The sequence below is a fragment of the Thamnophis sirtalis genome, unplaced genomic scaffold (assembly GCF_051295495.1).
Source record: "Thamnophis sirtalis isolate CommonGarterSnake01/CBP01778 unplaced genomic scaffold, rThaSir2_p1.2 scaffold_3, whole genome shotgun sequence".
NCBI classification, from domain to species: domain Eukaryota; kingdom Metazoa; phylum Chordata; class Lepidosauria; order Squamata; family Natricidae; genus Thamnophis; species Thamnophis sirtalis.
The window spans coordinates 58,077,351-58,093,419 of NW_028261383.1; the positions used below are offsets into that span (position 1 = coordinate 58,077,351).

General features: G+C 43.1%; 1 protein-coding gene across 3 annotated transcripts in view; it reads left to right on the top strand.

Moving 5' to 3' along the window:
• IFT122 (intraflagellar transport 122) overlaps positions 1–16,069 on the top strand; it is a 77,833-nt gene that overhangs the window by 39,461 nt on the left and 22,303 nt on the right. For 2 of the 3 annotated variants that reach the window (XM_014059145.2, XM_014059143.2), the window contains 6 exons: positions 513–679; positions 4,747–4,918; positions 6,756–6,858; positions 9,245–9,385; positions 10,330–10,427; positions 10,677–10,777. In XM_014059145.2, coding sequence (XP_013914620.2) covers positions 513–679; positions 4,747–4,918; positions 6,756–6,858; positions 9,245–9,385; positions 10,330–10,427; positions 10,677–10,777 — 782 coding nt within the window. The remainder of the gene's footprint in view (positions 1–512; positions 680–4,746; positions 4,919–6,755; positions 6,859–9,244; positions 9,386–10,329; positions 10,428–10,676; positions 10,778–16,069) is intronic. The other variant, XM_087708934.1, reaches the window with a different exon arrangement.

The following is a 16,069-nucleotide window of genomic DNA, read 5'->3' on the forward strand; positions in this document are numbered from 1 at the left end:
ATACAACGTTCCAGCCTTCCTAGTTTGCTAATTCTTTCCATAAGTTGTGTTGAATATGCTGTTAAATACGCAACCTGTTTTTATTCAGACTCATGATAAATCCATGGGCATATTGTGAGAGAGAGCATTTTAAAGAATAATAACACTAAGTCTTAACTTTACTCAGAAAAGTCATCTTTGGCAAATTACCGAAAGCAATCAAAAACTGATGTTTCATTTGCATTTTCGCCTCTAGCATCAAAATGAAATTCTGCTTTTCTACAGATGATTTTTTTTTCCTGTCTCAACTTTGAAAGGTTTCCCCCTTCCATCCCCTTTCTTTGTGATAAAAGTCGTGATTAAATCAACAGTAATCAAGTTATTTAGACATTTTGGCTTGTCCTGTTTGCCCTTATTAGTATAGTACATTGTAAATTCCAGTTGAGTTAATCCACCCCACCCCAGTTGAAACTGAATTGCAACTGCTAATTGAGGCAAATGCTTAATTAAGAATATTTCATTTACTTCCTCAGGAATTCCTTGGGTCTGGGGACCCCAAAGATACAAAGATGCTAATCACAAAGCAAGCAGACTGGGCCAAGAACATCAATGAACCAAAAGCAGCAGTAGAGATGTACATGACTGCAGGGGAGCATTTGAAGGCCATAGAAATCAGCGGAGATCAAGGCTGGGTTGATGTGTATGTTTTGCTGCCTTTTAGAGAAATATGCTATTATGTTTTCAAGAGAAATATTGATATTTGTTTCCACTGTTTACTACAGGTAGTCCTTGACTTATGACCACTGTTGAGCCTAACATTTTTGTTGCTAAGTGAGACTTTTTTAAACAGTTCTGCCCCATTTTATGACCTTTCTTGTCACAGTTGGTAAGTGAATCACTGCAGTTGTTAAGTTAGTAACATAAGTGAATCTGGCTTCCCAGTTGACTTTGCTTGTCGGGATGTGGCAAAAGGCGATCACATGACTGAAGGGCACTGCAACCATCAGACATATGAGTCAGTTGCCAGGCATCTGACTTTTAATCACGTGATCATGGAAATGCAGCAGCGGTCATAAGTGTGAGAAATGGTCATAATGATGACTATTTTTCAGTGACATTATAACTTTGAACAGTCACCAAATGAATTGTTGTAAGTTGAGGGCTACCTGTACCTTATATTGAAAGACAGTGGAGAACTACCATATTTTTCAGAGTAAAAGGCGCATCTTCCCCCCCCCCAAAAGGGTGAAAATTTGGTGCGTCTTATACACTGAATGTAGCCCCATCCACCCACCCACCGACCCCTACCCTTTGGCCTCTGCCTCCCAGCAATTTACCTCCTTGCAGCAAGGGGAAAATGGGGCATGTGGAAGCTGCAATAGACTATAGCAATCCCTGTGGCCTGAAACAGCTAATGATCGGAAGGTGCACTTAAACTGAAAGTGAAATTTGCTGTTTGCTCCACGAGGCAATTTGCTAGGAGGCAGAAGCAGATTTTTTTTTTCTTGTGCTAATCAGGCTGTTTGCTGCAAGAAGGTAAGTCAATAACTATAAATGCCTATAGAATGTTCAAATTATTAGACATTTTTTAAAGACTGCTTTATTATTGTTCTAGACAGCTTGACAAAATGAAGCTTTTTAAAATAAATGCTTGATCTGAAGAAGCCCCAGTACTATTGTATCTTCTTTTAAATAGTAGAGAATAATTATACTTTCGGAAAGCACATCAATTTTAACAGCATCTGTACAAATATAGTCTGAAATGTAACACTACAAACAGTGTATATTGTCTGTGCTATTTGCAGGGAGGCAGAAGCAGATTTTTCTCCCTTGTTTTCCTCCCCAAAAGCTAGGTGCGTCTTATACTTTGGAGCGTCTTATACTCTGAAAAATATGGTATGTGGTAGAGACTCGTATTTTAGCCTTTGTGAAAAAGTTCAGTAGTCTTTGAATTAGAACTCAGCCAAATGTGTTACATGCTATACAAATTAACAATATAAAACTATTGAAATAACTGCCCCATATCCTGATTTCAGGAAGAGACTTTTCAGCCAAAAAATAAATTATGAAAAGGCATGAAATTTTGTGAGCTACAACATACTTCATCAGATGGCATGGCTACAGATTGATACAGGAATTACATTTCAATGGCAAGAGGAGGGGAAGAAAGACAAGATGGTTATGCAATTGCAAGCTACATGTGAAACAGATTATAAATACCAATTAGCAATCGTAAAGCCATTATGCTGGTTGAGATCTTCTGAAACAGCTGAAACCTTTTGATGTATATGAGTTTAGCAATCTCTTCTTAATTGTGCTGTTAAAGCTTTCTTTTTTCTAAAATAGCTGCCTTGAGATCTATAATGAAGTGTCCTGGGAGGTTGAAATGCTTCAATATTACTTTGTTCTTGTTTTGACTCCTGGCATTAATTATTTTGTGCAAAGATTGTTTTGTTTGTCCTATGTAGAGACCAGAGGGGGGTGCTGCTGTCAGATGAAGGCACCTCACATTTTCTGTATGTAGATCTTGTGGGGCTCTATGGAAGCTGGGATAGCTGACCTGGGACAATGCTTTCTCAACATTTACCCCTCCCTCCACCAACCTTTTCTTTACTTGAGATTCATTGATGATATTTTCATCAATTATTTATCAAATTCTATCAAATTCAACAACTTTTACCTCATCATTAACCTTAGCCTTGAGATTACAGCAGCAGTGTCAAACTGGCAGCCCATGGGCCGAATACGTCACGTGCAGGCTACGCCCATCCCAGCTCCATGAAGGGGAAAAAAATCATGATACATCACATGACGGCAACGTGACGCCACGAGTTTGACACCCGTGATCTACAGAATAGGTTCACCTCCTTGATACACTGTAAAGCCACATAATAGAATACAAATGTTACAACACAATGTTATAAAGGAAACCGCATATCACAAGGCACATCTCACTGCTTTCCGTTTCCATCCTGAATACGTAATCAAGCCTGTCAGCCACATAATCAAGCTTCCTGTATGCTTCAGTTGCTTTGTTCTGATGTACTTGACAAAGACAGTCAACTGAGGGAATTAAACCAGGAACTCAGGAAATTGAACTACCCACTCAACTAGATCAGTAGACAGATCAGAAGAGGAACTGGATTCCCAGGGAGGAAAGTCTATTAAAAGACACAATAGTAACAGAATACCACATGTCACCACTAGTTTTCACCTACAGCTCATGACTCAAACCACTCAAAACACATTATTAATATGCTATAGCCCATACTGGATAATATTTATATTTTCTCATACGTGAGGTGGCAAGAGGTCTATGCTTTCAAACAGACAACCACCCAACCTGAAATACATTCTCACAAGCAACGAGAAACAACAGGACAATGATGCTCACATGGGAATGAGACCCTGCAACAAAGCCAGATGTCCGCTTTGCTTTCATGCAGTGATGAAATGCTACCGGTTCGGACGGGTTCGCCTGAACCAGTAGTAAAAATGCAAACCTGTTTTTCCGTTGATCAGCTGTGACGCATGGTTTATATTAGCTAGAAAGCAGGATTTCCTGCTTTCTAGCCTAAATCACGTTGCACAGCGGATTTCCCCTCTTGCTGTTCACTTACCTTTTTGATGCTCTGCACATGCGCAGGAGGTCCTGCGCATGCGCAGTGATGGCACGTGTGAGAGCGTGCGCTCACATTGCTACCGCATCTGTAGCAAAGATAAGTGGATTTCACCCCTGCTTTCATGTATAAATTACCATTGCAGGTTATCTCAGGAATAGTTTTTAAAAAGGTATTGATTGTTAATTGATCAGATATTTGGAATCTGTTTCTTATATAACCTACATCTGCATAACCACCTTGTTTCCCTTCTCTTCTGCCCACTCAGTCTATAGTCCCTCCCTTGTATCTGATGAAATGTTATAGCTCAGAAAAACCTATGCCTTTTCAATAAAGTGTACTGTAGTCTGGAAAAACTGCTACTAGACTTATCCTGATTTTTTGATTATTTTAAAATAAAGTACTAAAAATAAAGACTAAAATCCTGATTTTGGGCTACCACAGACGATCACAGGTCTCCTGCAAGGCCTGTATCTTGATGTGATTGAAATGCTCATGATGTCTCTTTCAGAACATTCTTTTGTTTGTTTAGTTGCATGCTTCTTTTCTAAAAGCGTAAGTTCAGAGATGCTCTCCGCATTTACACAGCTGGTGCCTAGGACAAGCAAGTAGAACTTTTCAGAAACATCATACAACAGTTGCAATCTTAGAAACAAATTGTACTATTCAAGGTCAGGCATAGTTGTAGAGTATCAGTTATACAACAGATAAAAATGCCGATTTGCTTAATGTTGATTTCAGAGGCTTCAGAACACATTTTTGAAAATGTGGCACATTTTGACTGTAAGATGTAGTCCTTAAGATTTTAATAAGATTCCATTTAGTCCTTTAAAAAGACTCGGAGGCTTCATTGAGCCTGCAAATTGTAGAATCTAAATAAAGGGTCTCTGCTACAGACATTAGAATGTGAATTTATTTAGTTAAGAGCTTTTGTCTTCCAGCAGTTCCAGGTTTGTGGCTTGGCAAAGAACTGCTGGACTATAAATGTAAACAACCATTCAGCTGTTTGCTTGCATCTCTGGCAGCATCCTGCGTGTTTTGTGTATGTGCATGTGTGTTTGTGTATGCGTGCATCTGTATAGTAAGAATTAGGAAGACTTATAGAAAATAACGAGGCTAGATTTCTTCTTCTTTTTTAAAAATTAAGATTGATTGATATTGCTCGAAAGCTGGATAAAGCAGAACGAGAACCTTTGACGAAGTGTGCCTATTATTTTAAAAAGTTATTGAACCATGGATATGCTGCAGAAACCTATATCAAGATTGGTGATCTGAAGGCCTTGACACAGCTCTATGTTGAAACTCAGCAGTGGGATGAGGTAAATGCAGCTCGCCAAGAGAATCATTTATCATGTCTGCGTATTGATGCCTATGTAGTCTTAAATCTTTACATTGTATAAACAAAATTCCCCTTTCTATTTAAATTGCACATGCATTTTAATTTGTTTCAGTTTGCAGACAGATACTTCACTGCAGAATCCTTTTTCAGGATTCTGGCCAATCTACATGCTCTCATACAAAATGCTCCATTATGTTCTCATCTCATAGATTTTCTATTCTATTTCCTCAAGAGGTACACAATATTTATTGGAGTTTTTAACATAAATATTGTGTTGGGGATCATGCAATATTAGACTTTTATGTAAATTAAGCCAAGAAGACAACATTTAAATATTGAAATAGAATAGCCGACAACCCTTTAAAGATGAAATGAAGATGTTTCAATACTCATTCCATGCATCTTCCTTTAGCTAGAATTAAATGTAGTAAACTCCAAGCAATTTGTAAGCATCAGGATAGGTAATCTTTTAGAGGTGTGAAAAATCATATTAGCATAGTAGTATGGAGCTGCAAGAAGCCTTTGCAGTACAAAGTTGCAGTGTCCCAGGAAGTTCCAGTTGCCCCAGCATGCAGCCCAAAGCCATATTGCCCTGAGAAACCCTAGCTGCCTCAGCAGCAAGGCCACAACTACAACCAAGTGTGGAGCCCTTAGCTGCCCCAGTTCAGCTCCAACCACACTTGCCCTCTTCACCCTGCAACATCCCTACTGCCCTGCGCCTGCCCTAGCTGCCCTTTGCTATCTTCTTGCTCCTGGTCCTGATGAAGTGTACCTGCCTTGGCCCCTTGCAAGGCGTTCCTGGTCACATGAGGCCATCTTCCGCAGGTTTTGCCAGGAAATACCTATGCCTGATCTTGAGAAGAAAGCTTCCTGGGGCCAGCAGTTTCCTTGAAAAGGACCAGAGCAGGCAAGTCTCAGCAGTGGGAGCAAAAAGACAGGCAAGATCAGCTAGGCAGCAGTGGCCATGGAGTGCAGTGGGCCAAAAATACAGAGATGGTGGGAGATAGGCAGATGGAGGGAGTTGAGTTGCCCCTGCAATCATAAGTCTGGGAAGGCTGCCAAACGTTCCAATTTTGATCAAGTGACTATGACAGTGCTGTCATGGTCATAACTTCAGGACCAGTTGTAAGTCCCTACATGTCGTGCCACCATAAATTTGAACAGTCACTGCACAAATGGTTGTAACTCAAGGACTACTGGTACCTGTATTTGCAAAAAGAAGCTGGCAGGAGTGCCTGAAGGAGATGGGAAATAGTCTACTTATCACAGGCAGTACAAAAATGCTAAGCCGAGCAAACTGGTCCTCATGTTTTGTTTGGACTCCCTTCCTTAGGGAGTGTTTTAGGGAGATTTTGTGTTGTGTTGTGTTGTGTTGTGTTGTTAGTCTGTTGATAAGTCCTCCTCTTTACATGGAGAGGAAAGCCATTGGATTAGATAAGAATCAGCAATCAAAGAATCAATTCACTATCCGCATATTTAGTAGCGCAATTAAGATCCATTTTGCTATAATAATGTTTTAAGAATAAATCAACCAGTTGCATAGAAAATTTGTCATTTGAAAATTTCTTTAATTGTGAAGGATATAGGTAACCTACCGAGCTGTGACATCAGCATGTTAGATGCCAAGGATGGCTGTTCAGGGATTGATTAATAAGGCATTAATACTGGCTGTCACTAAGCAGCACTGCATACTTATTTAAATATCTTCGTGTCTACTACAAATAAATCCTGAAATCTGTGAATTTGAAAACAATAATATTCAGTTGCATTTTTAGACTGTAATTGTTTTCTAAGTATGAACTTATTCTGTACTTCAGGCTTTTGCTTTGTGTGAAAAACACATTGAATTTAAAGATGATGTCTATGTTCCATATGCTCAGTGGCTGGCAGAAAACGATAGATTTGAAGAAGCTCAAAAAGGTAAGACTATATTGCTACTGCTACTGTCAATACTGCTATTATTAAGTTGATTTAATCAAACTTTACTAGGTAGTTCCCTGAAATTAAAAACAAGCACAATGTTCATTTGGGAAACATGCTAATATTTAATTTCTGTAGAAGAGAGAATATCTGTAGCTCAGAGTTGAAGTGACAATCATTTAGGAGAGAGAGTGATATAGTAATTTGATAAACAAATAAAATGTTTAGTTCTTGGTACTCTCTGAGCATGACTGCAGAAGTTGCATTGCCCACCTGGGTAATATAATCAGTGTGAGTGAGTGTGGAGTTTGCTACCAATTTACATAAAAGTAGTTTTCCTGCTAGTTTTGGTCGGTTTGTGGTTTTATCTGTGGAGGTACTTTGCTTAGGATATTGTTTTCTGTCTAATCCCTACTTATCTGAGTGTTGGATGCTGATGGGAATGCATCCTTGTTGTTGTCAGGGTTCCAAATAGCATCCAAAAGTAAATCAGAGTCCAAGGCAAAGTATTGCTCAAAGTTCCAATTTATGCTGGCACATCTGAGAAAACCTGAATCTGAAGGCTTCGCGGTTTTCCCACCCAGTTGAAAGTTCAAGATCTTTCCCCCACACCCTCAAGTCCATATGGTCCAATCTTCCACTGCCATGCTGGCAGCTTCCACCCAACCAGTTCCGGCCAGGTGCAGGTGCAAAGACAAAGGATGACCTTGGCTTTCTAGAAAGAATTTTGTTATGGCTACCTATCATCTAACTCAGTACAATCCTCCCCCCCATTTTCCCACAATATAAATTGTATAGTAGAATAATAGAAAGTGTGACAGGCCTAAAATCCAGAAGAAAAAATGGCCATAGGCCTGGCAGTTGTTTTGTTTCTTTCCTAGATTTTTTATTGTCTTTTTGAATAGTATATAATTGTGGTTTATCTCTATGTGTCTGTTGATGACTGATTTAACATTTTAATTAAAAGACAGAAATCATCTAAATGATCTAATTGATATATTAATATTCATGTAGAAGTTTTTATTTTAATTTATTTCAATAAATCAGTTAAGAACAATTTGTTTAAAATAATTTATTACAGTACTACATTTATATCTAGCAAAGTGTTTCTATGCATTCACATAGCATGGTACCTCTTATTAAATGAACTAAAGTCAGTGTTTGCTCATACTTTTTGTGATTAAAGGGTATCATAAATATGAATATTCATATTCTATCTTATCAAGAGACTAGTGTACTTGGGAATAGCTTCCATGTTTTCTGAGGTATATTTCAGAATCCTATTTTATGTACTTTATATAGAGCAGAAATTTCTATGATATACATTGGATGTATTCATTATAAACATGCCATATGTTTCTGGAGAAATATAAGTTAGGATTTGAAAATTGCATGGTTTTCCTCTTTTTTAAAAGAGATTTTTGTTTTCCTTTTCAGTTTAAGGTTCTCCAAGTTTACATCAAAGGGCTAGTGCCTTTGTATTCCTTCAGTTTTCAGATAATTTTGTGTGGAAATGCTGCTGATATATAGCACTTCACTGCTAATTCATAGCACTGTCATCCTAAGGGGCATGAAAGCAATCCTACAGCTCATAAAGCTATCTGCATTTGTATGGGATACTGTGACAGAGTTTAAATTGCAAAGGGACTCTTATTTTTGTAGCAGTTTGACTGTGAATACAAGGCATAATGTTTAAGGGAAAATGAGTCACCGCTGGTATGGAATGGTGTGTGTCCTGAATTCCTGCGTTTATATTGGTGAAAGGATCAGACCTAATTTTTATTCTTTTTTGCTGGAAAGCTGACCTGTGAAACATAGTCTGCCATTCTGTAATTGCCAGGGAGGCCTAATAGATTTAGTCATTTTGCTTTTAGTTGTGAAGTCAGTACAGGCTAAGCTTAAGTATGTGCCCCTTTTCACATCAAGGTGACTTTAGATTTCACAGATTACCTATAATATTGCTCTGTGAGAAGACATTAATACTGATTTTATTAGCCACTTAGCTTGAAATATCCAATCGTTGTTGTCCTGGCTTTTACTATTACCGTAATAGCAAGTACAATTCATACTAATATTTGCCCGTCATTTCTTTCAGTGATACTTATTGGGAGCCAGGAAGAGAACCTTGCAAATGATTAGAAATTGTGCAGCTTTTTTGCTTGATAGATTATGCATTTAGGAAGCTTGGGGGTACCACAAAATCCACAAGACTTCTATTCAATACATTTAGCACTATATTAAACTTCCCTGCATAGTGTAGAAAAACAGAAGAACATAATCCCTTTGGATGCTTTGTTGTTGATGTTTAGATTTGGTGCCTTTTCTTAATTTTAGTCAAGCTCATTAGCTTAATCACAGTTTTCTTTATTTTGACTCCCCTTTGTAGCATTCCATAAAGCTGGCAGACAGACTGAAGCTGTTAAAGTATTGGAACAATTAACTCACAATGCTGTGGTAGAAAGCCGATTCAATGACGCAGGATATTATTACTGGATGTTATCCATGCAGTGTTTAGATATAGCTCAAGGTAAGGAAATGCTAGCAAGTTTACTTTATTCACACATGAAAATAGAATATCTAACATACTCTTGAGGTCTTCAATAAATGTTCTTTGGGAATTACACTATGTAGGACCTCTGAGGTGGGGGAGGGGAAGTTTGGAGAGGTTCTTATCAGGGCCCAGTATTCTGCTATGTTCCCACATTTTCTGTCGTTCCATAGGGGACACAAGCTTGTGTGAGATATTGCTTTTTGTTATTCGTCTAACAGTTTTCTGAAAAAGACAGTAGTCATTTCTATAGTTTTTATATCGCAAAACTGGTCCTGAGCCAGAAGAAAATAACTTGTCCCTTATCTCTTAACTAACCTGTGGCTGAAGTTTAGTATAGAATTAGGTCCAAGTAAGTTTTTTTTATAATACGGTAGATTGAAGCATTGTCTTTTATTATGTGACACTATGCAACATTTCTTTATTTTGCAAGTACACATAAGATACAGATCAGTCGTCTCTAGTACACTGAGCTGAGATTACAGCTGTTCTTCTGTTCACTTAACTAGAAATATCTCCCTCTGAACTCAGCAGGATTAGCTTCTGAGTAAACATGTCTGCCAGTGTGCTAGAGGATAGCAGATAATTCCAAAGTGCTTTTTAAATCCAAATGTTGAGTTGGAAGATGCTGTTCTCTTCGCTTGTAACTTCTGCGGTTTGATTTTTCAAGAACTGGAAGGCAAATGTATTCCATTGTTAGCCATAGTACCCAGCTATGTTCAAATGATGTTTCAGTGCCATTTGCGTCTTGATTTTCCTGTTTTTAAAGTAGAATATTTCATGCAAAGTTAACTACAAAAGCTATGGTTGGAGGCACATTTATTTAGGAGTGTTAATGCAAGGTTCTTTCAACATAAGTCTTTCATTATTGGGTTGGCAAATGTTCAGAGGTTTTATGCTGATATTGCCTTTCCCTCCTTCAGACAACGAGGAGCAGAAGACCGAAATGTTAAAGAAGTTTCACCACTTCCAGCACTTGGCAGAACTGTATCATGCCTATCACTTCATCCACAAATGCACTGTAAGATATTTACATAGTTGCAATTCACTCTTTGACCCTCAAAGGTCCATGAGTTAATTAACTGATGTCATATTTGCTTTTAGAAGCCTGCTATCATGGGGAGACTGTTGTGAGATTGTCAATACAGCTAATTTCTTCTATGTACTTTATTTATTTATTATCTGTCTGTTAAGACTCTTGCCTTGATATTGTGGCACCTCAGTGTATCAGATAGAAATCTGGGAATAAATTTTTATTTTTTCACTGCAGGAAGAACCCTTCAATCACTACTTACCCGAAACACTCTTCAATGTGTCTAGGTTTTTACTTCATAGCCTTACCAAGGAAACTCCTCTGGGAATTTCTAAAGTGTATCCTTTGAAAGGGAGAGGCAAAGGCATATGTCAAATCCAAAACTTATTTGGTGAGCAGAATAGAAGGCTCAATGGTGGATTGTATCCTGCATCCTGCAACAATATAGGGTTATTATATTGTGTGATTATTCCTTCTCCAACGTTAGTGGAAACAGCGGTCACGCATGGGTTAACTCAGTTAGTAACCAATAGAACTGAGTCTACCAAAATGATGTCATTGCCTCGGGGGAGTGTCCTCCCGCTTTTTTAGACTCGGCTCGATCGAACTGGCTGTACTAACTGCTTTCTCCTCGACTTTAAAAGTTATTTAAATCATATCTAATTGGAGTTTGTTCTAAATTTCATCTAAATTGGAAGCAATCAGGATAGCTCTTTAAAGCTAAGTCTCTCAACTAGCCCGAGGCTATGGGAAGAGATTTTTGAGGCTTTTGTCTCTGGAGATTGCCGGCAGAGAGCTCTCCAGCAAACAGCACCTCGTGGCAACAGCCATTGGAGGCCCTGCTCTGCGCTGCTACCTCCTTTGGCTACGGACCCCTCATGCCGCAGCCGCTCCAGCCGCCTCCAAAAGCCGCCAAGGATCTCCAGCAGCCTGGAGCAGACATCAAAAGCGCCGCTGAACGCTGCTGACATTCCTCAGCGCTCCTGCCCCATTGGAATGCTGCCGCTGCTCCTCTCAAGCTCTGCAGCCCCCCCCCCCCCCCCCCCGGCCTTCATCGCCTTCACTTGCCTTGCGGTCTCGGCTACCTCGTGGCACCTGGCCCATAGCCTCTTTAGCTTCAGTGGCCATTTTGTTTTGGCGCAAAAATCTTCGGCGGCCAATTGGAAGTTCAACAAAGTCGTGAGTATAGGCGATGGCCTCTTCTCCTGCCCCTGAGTCACAATTGCCTCTACCCGAGACCCCTTCTGCTGGGACCCGCAAACGCAAACCAGCCCCAGAAGCAACCCCCACGGAACCTTCCCCCAAGGCCCCCAGGGAGTCACAGAGGAGTAATACCAAGCCACAGGCCAGGGATAGTGCCACCCAGGCTCCTCCCTGCAGGGTTAGGGCCAAGACTAATCACACTGAATCCCATCTTTTTCAGCCCCAGTGGGTTTCTCAGATCAGTCCTCCACCTGACTTGTCTTCCGAGTCAGAGGATGATCTCTCTCCTGCAGCTTCCATCATTCAGCCGGAGGAGGCCAGACACCCAGGCGACTTCGCCTGCAGTGGGGATGAATCTGGGGGAGGCAGGAACATCACTCCGGATGAAGATCCCCTCTATCGGGGGAGAATCCCCCACCGCCGCCGCTCTTACTCTCCTGGTATGGCAGACATAATTTCTGAGGCCATTAAATGCGGCATGGCAGCGGCCCTTAAACACAGATCTTCTAACCACTCTACCCCTCACAGGTCTGCTGCTTCCTATGGTTCCAGGCGCAGGGATGGGGATCTTTTGGCTTCATCATCACATGAGCTCCCTGGCACTTCCAACCAGCCTTCGGTTTTTGGTGAAGAAGAACGCCCGGCAAGGGATTCAGATCTCTCGGAAGACGAGGGACTTCTGCCTGACCTCCCTGCATTTGTCAGTTTGTTCAAACCTGCTGTCTCTCGTAAGGCCAGAAGAATCGCTGGCATCCCTTCTCCTAAAGCACCTCAAAGGACAGAGACTGACAAGACGGACACTACTGATCCCCTCTTCATCCAGCCTAAGGTCGAAAAGGAGGTGATTCTGTCACCCAGACTATTCATAGACATGGTCCAGAACCAGTGAGCATTGTCAGGTACAGGTCCCCTCCCCAATACCTTGGATAAGCGCCTGTATAATGTGGGACCAGAGCTCACCAAGGCCAAGGTGGCGCAGTGGTTAAATGCAGCACTGCAGGCTACTGCTAGATCAGCAGGTCAGCGGTTCAAATCTCACCGGCTCAGGGTTGACTCAGCCTTCCATCCTTCCGAGGTGGGTAAAATGAGGACCCAGATTGTTGGGGGCAATATGCTGACTCTCTGTAAACCGCTTAGAGAGGCCTGAAAGGCCTATGAAGCGGTATATAAGTCTACTGCTATTCTGTCGACTTACCTATAATTGGCCTTTCTTCCCCTAACACTGCCTCAGCAGCTCCTGAGGAGGCTCTTTGCCCTGAGGACAAGAGAATAGAGCAAACGCTAGTCAAGAGTCACCAGGCCTCGGCTTGAGCTGTTAGGGCAGGTACCTCTGCCTCCTTTTTCAGTCGCTCTGTCCTCTTATGGCTGAGGCAACTCCAGGCTAGGCTCCCAGCCAGGGATTCCAGGGCTCGCAGGGACATTAACAAAATAAAAGCAGCCCTAGAATACACAGCAGATGCTTCCTTGGACACGGCTAAGTTTGCGTCCAAGGCCATAGCATCCTCCATTTCCACCGTCTGCTTTGGCTAATGCAGTGGCAGGTGGAAGCCCGAGCCAAGTGGAGGCTTGCCTCCTCTCCCTATTCTTCATCCCTTCTCTTTGGAGCCCCTTTTGGTGGAGTCCAAAGATAAGCGGAAGGTCTTGCAGCCGGCCACTAAGAAGCAGGAGGGCCGAAGCCAATCCTTTTATCGCAGAGAGCCCTTTCGAGGTCAGGGCGGGAGTTCCTCCAACTCCCGTCCACAGCATCAGGCTCCTCCCAGACAGGGCCCCTCCTTTAATAACAGGTCAGGCAGAAACATCCAGAGATTCCAGCCCAGAAAGTCATTCAGGTACAATACCAACCGATCCTTCAAGAGGCAGTAGTGACTGCTTGAAAGATCTCCCCATAGGGGATCGGCTGTCGAACTTTGCAGATTGTTGGGACGACGTGTGGGTCAAGGCCACAATCACATTCGCCTTCTCTTGTATTTATGCTCCAGCCCTCCGAACCACTTTGTCCCTTGCCCCATTTCCAGGGATCCTCAAAAGAGGCTCCTAGTGGAGCAGGCCATCCATCACCTGCTCCTCATATGTGCCATTCAACCTGTGCCTCCAGGCCAGGTGGGACAGGGGTTCTACTCTCGTCTCTTTATCGTGCCAAAGTCTTCGGGGGGCTGGAGAGCAATCCTCAGTCTCAAATTCTGGAATCAGTTCATCAGGTACAGGAAGTTCAAAATGCACTCTCTCTTGTCAATTCTAGAGAGTGTGCGCAGACACGATCTCCTAACCTCAGTGGACCTCACGGAGGCTTAGCTCCATGTACTAATTCACAAGCAACACAGACAATTTCTCTGATTCGTCTATGCGGGCCGTCACTTCCAGTATCGGGCCCTTCCCTTCGGGCTGTCATCAGCCCCAAGGGTCTTCACCAAGATCCTGTCAGTTGTAGCAGCTCACCTCCGTGCCAGACCCATTCAGATCTTTTGCTACCTGGATGACATCCTCCTGTTGTCCAGATCATGCACCCAGGCCCTGCGGGATCTACAAGACATCTTGCAGGTACTTCAGGAGGTGGGGTTCTCCATTAATCAGGAGAAAAGCCCCTTGACCCCCACCTCTCATCTAGTCCACTTGGGGGTTCTCATCGACTCCGCCCAGGGGAAGGTCTTCCTGTCTCAGGAGAGACAGCTCAGCCTCAGGGAATTAGCCTTAGAGGTACGAAGGAAGCGGCAGGCCCCCCTTCTCCAGCTGTCTCAACTGCTGGGGAAGATGGTTTCTTGTTTCTCCATCGTTCCTTGGGCACGGCTTCACAGCTGTTGCCTCCAATGGTTTCTTCTGCCATTCCAAAAGACCAACAGCATCTGTTCCCCAGCAACAGTCAGGTTGACTCCAGAGGTCCTTCTCTCTGGATTGTGGATCTCCCCAGCCATCTCTCAGGGGTCCCTTTTCAACCTCCTCACCTCGTAGTCATGACGGACACGAACCTGACAGGTTGGGGCACACATCTGGAGGATCAGAAAGCTCAGGACCTCTCCCACAGTATGAATTGGCTAGAATTGAGGGCCATCCATCTCTAGCTCTCCTTCAGTTCCAATCTTCAGTTTGCAACACACGTGCTCATTCGGACAGACAAGACGACAGCCAAGGCGCATGTCAACCGCCAGGGGGAGACGAGAGCTGTTTCTCTCATGGAGTCCGCCTTTCACTTAGGGATCTGGGCGGAAGCCAACCTTTTCTCTCTCCACGCCGAACACATCCCGGGCTCCAACAACTCTAGGGTGGACTGGTTGAGCCATACAACAATTGACCTTGCGGAGTGGACCCTCAACTATAGCATCTTCAAACAGCTGTTGACCAGGTATGGGGACCCGATCCTAGATCTCTTCGCAATGGCATCCAACAAACAGCTGCCAGGTATCTGTCTCGCTACATGACACCAGGCACAGAAGGGACAGACACCTTGAGGTGCAGGTGGCCCCACGGTCTCCTGTACGCCTTCCCTCCCTTCCGCCTTTTACAGAGGGTCATTCGGAAAATGATAGAGGAGGAGGCAGAGGTCATTCTGCTCGCCCCCCACTGGCCGTGCCAGCCATGGACCTTATCAACCTCTCAGTGGGGCCAGAGTGGCGTCTTCCCCTGATACCGTCCCTTCTTCATCAGTGTTCCATCCAACACCCTGACCTATCTTGGCTCCGCCTAATCACATGGAGGCTGAGCGGGAGGTTTTGAGGACGGCTAACCTTTCTGAGACTGTAATCCAAACCATTCAGGCTTCCCGACGCCCAGCCACTAATAGAATCTACGAATCAACTTGGCAGACTTTCAGTACGTGATGCATCTCTAAAGTTGTCTCTCCCCTGGAGGCTTCGGTTTCCCAGGTTTTGAAGTTTCTGCAACAGGGACTAAACAAAGGGTTTATGCCTAACACCTTGCGAAGGCAGGTTCCAGCTCTGTCCTCGGTGTCTCTCTTCACCGAAATGAGCCTCTCTCCTTGCACCCTCATGTACGACGCTTCATTAAGGGCGCGTCTAACCTCTGCCCTCCTGTCATCCACCGCTTCCCCTCGTGGGATCTCACCAGGGTCCTTGACTCCCTCACTAGACCACCCTTCGAGCCACTGAGCCAAGGTGGCGCAGTGGTTAAATGCAGCACTGCAGGCTACTGCTAGATCAGCAGGTCAGCGGTTCAAATCTCACCGGCTCAGGGTTGACTCAGCCTTCCATCCTTCCGAGGTGGGTAAAATGAGGACCCAGATTGTTGGGGGCAATATGCTGACTCTCTGTAAACCGCTTAGAGAGGCCTGAAAGGCCTATGAAGCGGTATATAAGTCTACTGCTATTGCTATTGCTCTCAGGTCGGCCTCCCTGAATCACTTCACATTGAAGACAACCTTCCTGGCCGCTATCACGTCAGCACGACACGTCTCAGAATTAGCAGCTCTTTCCATC